Source organism: Glandiceps talaboti, chromosome 19 (assembly GCF_964340395.1).
Source record: "Glandiceps talaboti chromosome 19, keGlaTala1.1, whole genome shotgun sequence".
NCBI classification, from domain to species: domain Eukaryota; kingdom Metazoa; phylum Hemichordata; class Enteropneusta; family Spengelidae; genus Glandiceps; species Glandiceps talaboti.
Genome location: NC_135567.1, coordinates 19,760,306 through 19,770,305, shown reverse-complemented (window position 1 = coordinate 19,770,305; position 10,000 = coordinate 19,760,306). Strand labels below are relative to the sequence as shown.

Below are 10,000 nucleotides of genomic sequence, written 5' to 3'. Positions count from 1 at the left end.
AAATGTATCGTAGCAATACTAATCTACTTCTAACGCCACTTTTATCACTTATAAAATGTCAGGGGAACAACAAGTCATTTGCAATTAACTCTGCTGAAAGGTGTCAGTCGTGTCTACAGGATAGTGTCAAGTTTGTCACTCTGGCTATCTAACGGACATCACTTTTGATGTTAAATCGTGTTTATGTTGAGCTCCGTGCCGTGATGGTGAGATTCTCATGTTTCACCTATCCATCGACACAATTAGTAAGACGCGTTTCCGACACGAACCCCCGCTATCGGGAAAACCTAAAACAGATAAGAAATAACGATGCGGTCGCGTGCGAAGAGACGGAGAGATAATTGCGGTCTCCGTGGGACTTTCGTCGCGAAACACGTAAAGTGTAGAAGAAACATGAGCTGACAAGTGCCTTGGTGTGTTAAACTCGTGTAAGGCCAATTTAATAATAATGTTCAAGACGTCGTACATGAAAATTCACTTATTAAAACTTTGGAGAATTCTCCCATTTGCATGCTTTAAGATCAATGAACAATACTCACAGAAACGAACAAGAAATGGAAGATCTCCACCCGTCTAATTTATATTAAAAAATACAAACTCAAGGTAACTGAGAATAATACAGGTTGGAAGGTTCACTTATTACTCTTGTATATATATAAACCGACACAGGAATACTTTGTGCAATGAAGCGAATGATTGGATCCATTGTCAGCAGTGCTATGTATTGATAATGTTTCATTTGTCAGTGTATGCCTTTACACGTGACGGCTTAGGATGTTACATTGTTCACTGGACAAAGGCTAATATTGATAAAGTAATATTACTTTTAATACGTCAATCAATATATATGAAATTAATATTGTGTGACAGGTACTTATATTACAACCAGGTTTTTCAATGTTTCAATATTTGTAGACTACATACCCGTTAAGTGATTTTCTTTTATGATAGCTTAAAGCTTAAACTTTTAGATAACGTGCTCTCTCTCTCTCTCTCTCTCTCTCTCTCTCTCTCTCCCCCCCCCCCCCTCTCTCTCTCTCTCTCTCTCTCTCTCTCTCTCTCTCTCTCTCTCTCTCTCTCTCTCTCTCTCTCTCTCTCTCTCTCTCTCTCTCTCTCTCTCTCTCTCTCTCTCTCTCTCTCTCTCTCTCTCTCTCTCTCTCTCTCTCTCTCTCTCTCTCTCTCTCTCTCACCCCGATTACCACTCCGGATACAGACCAAAACACCGGAAGCTCTTGAAATGGCAAAGACTATAGTGAACGGTGGCCTAAAAGGCACGTCAGAAAAGTCCCAGGAAATGAAGTGGCTCTTTAAATCGATGGACTTTGAAGAAGACAATCAGAAAATTGACTCACTTACAAGTAAATGTTCGCATATATGGAAATCTCTGATTGGTGTAACTCTAGCCCTTAGCAGTGGAATATGCCTAGGGCTTTCTGGTGTGTTTAGCCTGCTCGCCGTAAACGTTGGAATAACTGAAATTCAGATTTTATTATTTCAAGGTGTTTGCATGGTGCTATTTTCGACTCCATTTGTGTTGTATATGAAACTTCAAGTTCTACCAAACAATCGATTAGACCGTGCTCTCTTAATAATGATGGGGCTATTAGAAAACCTCGCAAACTTAGCGTATTACTACAGTATGACGTACATATCAGGCGTTGGTGACGTCACAGCCATGTATTGTGCTGCAGTGCCTGTCTTCACACCTTTGATGGCGAGCCTCGTTTTGAGGGAACCATGGAAACCAGTGCGACATGGGATTTCGACGTTACTGAATCTTGCTGGCATTTTATTGATATCTCTTCCGTCGATTGAGGCAAACCGTGGGAAAACTTACACGAATGTGGACGTTTTCAACGACTCAATTGGCTACACTTTAGCTGTTCTGTGTGCACTCGGATTATGTACGAATGCTGTGCTAGCTCGTGCTTTTACCACCGAAGTGAGTGTTTTGACAATTTCTCTCTATTCTGGCCTTGTTGGCACACCTATAAGCTTTGCACTAAACTTCGCAAATGGTAGCGGGAAGTTTGCCCACGTCGACGTCATGAACGCCATCGGAGCTTTGTCTGGTAAAATCGGTTTCTACATGATGTACTTCGGTTTCCGGTATCGCAGTCTGAATTACGAAGCTGCTACGACAGTCGTACTGCTCGGAAATATAGAAATTGTTGCAGCTTACATTGGTGACGTTTACCTGTTTGGAAATACTCCAAAGATTGTACAATTAGTGGGGGTGGGTTTAGTAATTGGAAGCGCCTTGTTGGTTGCTTTTATAACTGGTCGAGCACACGTGAAGGAGTCCCAGGAAACTGACCAATCCAGCACTAGTGATTAGCATAAATGTAAATGACAACGGTGCATATATTATAATGTTGTTGACGATAGTTATCTTTGCGCAGATTTCAGATAATAGTTGTTTAGCTTACATAGACCTTACAACACAAATACGTTAGCTGTGTTAATAACATATCAATGAGAAGTTACAACAGTGTTGCAAAATATGTTTCCTATTGATGGAAGGATGAAGATGTTTTATTGATGTTTGTCAGTTTGTACGGATGTTTTCTTTGCGTCAGACTGTGTGTACCATGTCTTAACTTGACTCACAAACTTTTCAGTTGCGTCATAAAAAGTCATCTTTCCATTTTAACTTGAATGTGAAAGGAAGCCTGTGTTTTGATTAACAAATCAAGCTATAAAGTGTGCTTTTGTCACCATTTTGTCCTGAAAATAAAATAAAAGTTTTCAAGATCTTAGTAAACTTTAACGTTACGAAAGCCTCCTCTGGTCCTTTTGAAATAAATGTTGGATTCGTTGTCAGCATTTTCAGGATATCAATAACCTTGAATTAAAGAATTCATGATGTGTGCAAATAATGCGTAAACTGAGGGGTCCACTAAAGTCTAGAGCAAATGTAAAATCTATGTTTCCCAAAAGATTAGTGATACAAAACGCAAAATAACACTTTTTGAAACAATAAAAGATTTTTTAAAATGATGTTTTACGTGATCATGTTTTCAAGAAAATTGACAATCTTTTATTTTCCAAGAGTTAACACTGTATACAGCGGCCATATTGGTATCTGAAATGGCAGCCATATTGTATTTTAAAATGGCGGCCATATTGGATTCTAAAATAGTTTAATTTTTATAACAATGGCATTGTAGCACAACTGTACAGTTTTAAAAATATTTACCCACATGCTGATCCATGGTAGATATTTGCTGAATGATTATGCAGTTGCCTATCCAACCCTGTTGTTATCCATGCAGTATACACGATCATATGGCTGTTGCTATAGGCGTGGTCATGTTGCTAAACATATTTGCATACAATTTTAGTGTGGGCCATCGATGACCCATCACTTCCAAAATTGTGGGTCAGGACCAAAAAAGGTGTGTCCAATGACCCAAAAAACCCTCTGATTGCAACAATTGCGACACTGTATTATCTGTTCTTACACATTAACGGTCGAACTGTTAAAATCCGATCCGCAGAATCTGAAAAATCGTTTTATTTTATTATTTGCTTCCTATAGTGACTTCCGTTGAATACATCTTTAAGTAAGCAGATTGCAAATGTCCTATAAATCTTTGATTGTGACTGTATTTGAAGGTCCACACCAGGTGTTAAAGATCTCTAAGTATAATTTATTACAAACACAAGGAAATGAAAGAAATACGCCATATTTCAGAACACATTTGTTGCCATACAGTCAGTAGTAATACATTGTATAAAGAAATGATGAATTGTAGGGTTTTGGTGAAATATTGGTTGAATTTCAATCACTTAGGTAGCTCTGCTTACGTTCCAGTCGCCTCGGCTTTTTTGATCATTTCTTTGCAGTGATAAGTATATTTTACGACTTGTTGTGTATTGATATTGTAGGTTGATATGTCCAGCACACGTTTGCCGCCCTATAGTTAGAAGAAGTAACACATAGAGCGGTGATATATTTCCCCGCAATATTTGTGTTCGTTCAGCCATGAAAAATACGAGGGACCTAAGGTATCTTGTCACTACGAGTTGCTAGACAGGTAGTGACAAACCCCTAAGTCACAAGTATTGGGTAATAATGTAACTGTACCTTCCCCAGCATAATTTATGAAAAATCGAGAAAAATAATGTTAATTTGGGACATTTTGAATCATATTTCGATTAAGGAAGAATCAGTGATGTTTACACAGGTTGTCATGACGTAGAACGATCAGTGATGTTTACACAAGTTGTCATGACGTAGAACTATCAGGGTATATAATCCATATTTTCTGTTCATAGACAAAACCTTGGCTTGTGCATGGAAAGGCTATAAGAAATATTTTGGTGAAATTTCAGTCACTATGGCTGTATCATTTCTTTGAAGGTTTTGATAAAAATAGTCAATATAGTGTCTTATACATCGATTGGGATATTTATAGCACACACGTCACACATAATGGTAAGATGATGGATTGTTATATATGACATTCAAGTATTTGGTGAATTTTTTTTGTTGAATTTGCACTTATACGTAATAGCTCTACATAGTTCAATTCACAGCGGTTTTCATTTCTATCATTTATGACCACGTGACTTGGCAAGATATCCAACCTACAGTGCCTCGTGCACTAAACCTATAGGTGGAATTTTTTTCTTACGTCACAATCTTCAGTGTGCTAACCGACACTATTATAATACATATCATGACAATATATAATCTTTTACACATAAATTTTCCAACTATTTTTATTTAACTAAGTTTTCGCGGTTTTATTGCATTTTCTCGAATATGTATTAGCCTAAACAAGTCTAAGGTCGGAAGTGAAAAAACTAGGTGGGGTCGGATAACCAGAGCCAAACAATTTTTAGGCCTTACTGAGACATAGAATTGCGAAATCTACTGAAAAAAAAATACACTGCACAGACAGTTTTCAACTTAAAGTTACTGCTGTCTTACTTGACCGATCACCCTGAGCACTATAGCCACGCCCACCTTAGTTACCGTTGCTACTACGACAGATTGCTTTGTTTGTCGTAGGCTGTGACACGTGCAAGTGCACATGGCGGAATTACGTTCATTGATTGGTCAATGGAATCTGTCAATCAATGTCGGTGATCGGTCAATTGTACACACTGTTAAAATGGTATTATATCACTTTTTGATTGACAAATGCCTTTTCCCGCTTCTAAAGGTTCACACTGAGTCTTCCTTAGCTATCACAAGGATTACTTATGGAGATATTCAAATCCAGCTATACCCCAAGGTATAATTGGTAGTTATTGATTCTCATATATGCTCATAAACATGCCCATTTATTTCTTCTCCTCGTAATCTAGATGGAATATATATAAAAGTGATTAATTTGCCCTGTAGTCACTATTCTAAGCTGAAACTAATTCCCTACCACAACTGTTAACATATTTTAATTGGTACAGCACAGTTTTCTTTGTCATTTTATTTGTATTCTACTATTAGAATCGTTACATTCTTGACAATATAAAATATTTACATAACAATGACTTTAGATTAGTTATTATTTAAATGAATCAATGAAAAACGCCATTTAATCATTTATATGTGATTTATGAGGACACAACACTTGATATTATCGTCTGCTTAGATTTGCGCCTAAAATCGATAATGTGCCACCATTTAAAACTGAAGGTACAAGATAAGTTGATAAATTTTTATGCAGGCAATGGCCACTTACAATTCTTACCATAATGTTTAGGACCCAGCTTATAAATCTATTTACGGCCAGGATATGAATTTCGTGGACCGACGTTGTTCGGCATGAGGACCAACATGTGGAGGACCTATATACGCCGTACTACCGAGGTCCTCTGGTCCGTAAATATTTTGTTATGTACCTATGTTGCGTTAAATTGACTCAGAAAAATCATTTAACATGCAACGTGCACAATCGTAAATATACTAGTACTATGAAAATTTGTAAAGCTAAATCTTTAAGTGAACGGATATGGACGAGTGCGCCACTTACCATATTTCGATAAACTGTGCCACTTACCATATATGGATAAACTGTGCACTGTGCCATTTACCATATTTGGATAAACTGTGCCACTTACCATATTTGGACAAACTCTGCCACTTACCATATTTAGATAAACTGTGCCAGGACGTGACACAGACAATTTATTGCATGCAATATAGTCACAATATGTTGATTATACATATATTTAAATTATATCACGCAATCGTCTGTATTATGCATACCAGGTAGATTTGAGTTCTGTAATGGTGGTTTGATGAATAGAAAACTACAGGCATATTGTAATTACAAAAAATATATCCCCTTCAAAACCAACACCCTTTGATTATGCCTCTTTTACAGTTGTACTTGCTGTAACTGAAACGTTGCTTGTAATTCTTTTGTTAGACATAATGACGTCATCATAATGTTGTACAGTATTGCATCACCAATATGGAACTTTCAAACCCGCCATGTTGAAAGTTGCATCATGGGAAATGTGATAATAAATACTAATCAATTAGTATTGTAAACAATGTTGATACATTATTTATAACCCCACATAATCAATTCATAGTTACCCTGACCTTTGTGGAAGGTTTATTTTATCAGTAGCTCCAGAATAGATATTATGATAACCACAGATAATCCCATAGTCCTTTGCGTCTGAACATGCTCAGTCTGGATTGCAAGTTCCCTATTGGTGGACATATTTATGTAGCTGTACATATAGTATGGAGCAATATATCCAATCAACCGATTTTAGGGACTACACCCAAACATCTCTGCCGCCAATGAATCAATTTATGACTATACTACATATAGATAAAATAGACCACTAATTGATATATAAAATGGCTAATTATTGGTATTCTAACAATTTTCAGTGTGGTTGTCTGATAAACGAATTCCCCAGTTAAAGCTAGTGTAGGTTTAATGAACCCAATCGACATTGAACCCAAATGCGCACAAACCATGAAATTAATGATGTAAATATCAGTAGAGAATTACTTATCAATTGTCTGGATTGACGTTCCTTGAATATTGATACATTTACTGTAGTTTGTGAATGTTGGCATATTACTCGTCATTATTGTGTGAGTGTGTGATTCCAATAATGTGATACAAGTCCTAAGCTGGTTGTAGTCGACACAAACAGTTTGGGGATACAATATCATTGTCAATAAAGTGAAAATTTTAATTTCCGATTATTGAAAGCTTGTGTTTCGATTTATTTATTACAAAAATAGCACACATTTCCACAGAACTATAGACCCAGGAGTACTGATCCTGTCTACTATAATATCTCTGTCTGAAGGGAATTATACAAAGTATCTATGGTTTGAGTTTACTGCCTTTTAAGGTCATCGCCCCACACAGTTAAAATGGAACAAGCTGAGTTTATAAGCTTTTTACTCGATTGAAAATACTTAAATAAAACCACACCCGGTATAATGCTAATGTCAATGCACTTGTTCTATAACATTATGGTTGTCTTCTGACATTGTTAAAACAGTTGACTGTATGGTAGGGATTTCTTGAACATCTTTTGATACGTATGGTAAATTACGTCATCGAATCGTTTATGGGTTATATCTTAATACCAGGTTTGAGTTCAGTCAATTGCAAGTGTGCTTCAGTAAGTACACTACTGAGAGTACCTTTTAAATGTGCAGTAAAGACTAAAATATATAAATACGAAAAGTCAAATTTACCCACCTTTACCCAACCTTTACCCTAGGTGAGACCCACCTAACCACTATCTCTGTCCAGGGGTAGTACAAGACGCAGTACCACTTTTGACTGTCTACAGACCCTAGGTGAGAGATCACCGTGGGTGAATTAAGTCGAAGGTGGAACTTCGTCTCATACTCACCACATTTACACATCCTTTGCCCAAGATTTACCCCGGTGGAAAGATATGGTCAAATATGACTTTTTGTATAGTATAAACATAGCTTGTACCTTTTTAAGAATAACTGCACATTGATAATCATACGATCGGACGGAATAATATCATGTAAATGCACTTTCTGTATTTTCCCGATTGGTATAAAAATATATTTTGTTATTAAATCAAATTAGTAATACATTGCTGACATGTACCATTGGCTTTACAACGTGCAGTTTGACCGGTGACTGTCAGAACATTTAAAAAACTTTTAAGACGCCGTGAACTGAAAACAATTGGGATGGACAACCTATTTTCAACCCCTGACCTTTTCTCTAACTCTTCTGAGAGTAGAAACCACCGTTGTAGTTACGTGCATCAAAGCTTTCAAAGGTTATCTTCCATTTGGGAAGAACAATACGAGTTCGAGATAATTATTTCAATCAAGGCAAGCGCGTATCCTGATCCCAATCGGTGGTTATTCCTGACAGCCAAATGCAGGTTTTATGGATTGAAAACTCTACATTATAGATGCCACTAAATATAGTCATCCCCGTTCACCAGCTCAAGGAAATGCTTCCATCCCTGGGGATTTCCTAAGAGAGATATTTGGGTATGTGCCCCCCCCCAAAAAAAAATGGACAACTCTTTCACGAAAAAGAAACATTGGTCGACTGTTCATCTGGAAATTCCTTAATCAAGGGGTCGATAACAAGGGAACGTCTTCATGTTTTAAAAGTACATTACAGCACCAGAGTCAAAAGATAATTGATCGATGGTTGTGACTTCAATCCCGAATAATATGGTCTGATTTTTGGATTACACATGGGTAGATTTTTGGACTTGGCTGTACCATCTGAAAATTTGGGCCGTGCCGTGGGGAGGACATTTTTTTAAAAACTTCAAGTAAAGCATCTAACAATTATAATCATGTGTTTAGCAGTAAACTATTGTTGTTATTTAGCATGGTAACCTGAGCTTGACAACTGAAGGGCTTTGACCATACGGGTATAAAAGCAATTATACATAATAAAACCTGTTATAAGTAAAATCGCCGAAGTTTTGAATACAAGTCCTTTACAAAGGCGGAGGTAAAATAATCGTCAGCACACCACTCAAGGATTACTTGACAGAGAAATGTACTACCAAAATTAGGTGACACAATGATTTTGACGTCTAAGTTAGGCTGTGAACTACACACACAAAATTTAGACACTGATAGCGCACACACATATAAAATGTAACATCTTATCTCACTGTGACCACAAATTAACAGTTATGTGTTTGAATCGTCCATGTCTCATCCCATAGTGGTGTTGATGTTTGTTCACAGTGAGATAAAACGCATCATTTTAAGTGCCTATACAATATCAGTGTCCGTATTTTGGTGTGTAAATATAACAAAGAACAATGTGTGACATATTAAAAATATCTCATCGCCTAATTGAAACTTTAGAGTCTCTAGTAAATGTTATGTCTAGTCTCCTGGTGAATGATTCCTTTTACGCTAGAATTCTCTTCGGCTGTCTTCTCCTCTTTATCATTGTTTAATCGGGGTTATCAACTTTACTCTAACGATCTAACGAGGTTGTGGGTTATCTTAATAAAGCCGTAGTTGAAAGATACATCGCATATGGTATACGCCGACGGCCATTACGTTATCTCCTCGTGAAATGTGACTTGCCTGTAATTTGTAGTTATAGTTACACATGCTGAGTTTCTAAGCCGCTTGACGTCAGTCAATATTTTATCTTTTCTGTTCTTTATTGGAAAACCATCCTTAAAATACAATTTCTAGTTTGTTATATCACTAACCATACACATGATTCAAACAAACCATGCAAATGTTTTAAAAACATCATATAAAAAGTCATAATATATCTTAAAATCAAAGGAAAGTTTCAATTTTTAACAGGACACAAACGGACAATAACAAAAACCAACCCATGAATACACACGAGTAAAATTATTCACATAAAACTGACGGAGCTATAACTATGGACTCATTGTAAGCTTAGATTAGGAATATAAATAGAGGGACTCCCTAGCTTGATATGCTTTATATGGTTCTGTAACCCCCCCCCCCCTCCCCACCCCGTGTCCATTTGAAAGTCGTGAACACGAACACAATAGA

At 36.9% G+C, this 10,000-nt stretch overlaps 1 protein-coding gene across 1 annotated transcript; it reads left to right on the top strand.

Annotated features, from left to right (window-relative positions):
* The first annotated feature begins 1,237 nt into the window (after positions 1–1,237).
* LOC144450120 (uncharacterized) lies at positions 1,238–2,338 on the top strand. Its single transcript, XM_078140688.1, has one exon. It carries the CDS (start codon positions 1,238–1,240, stop codon positions 2,336–2,338), a length of 1,101 nt encoding a protein of 366 aa, XP_077996814.1.
* The last annotated feature ends 7,662 nt before the right edge of the window (positions 2,339–10,000 follow it).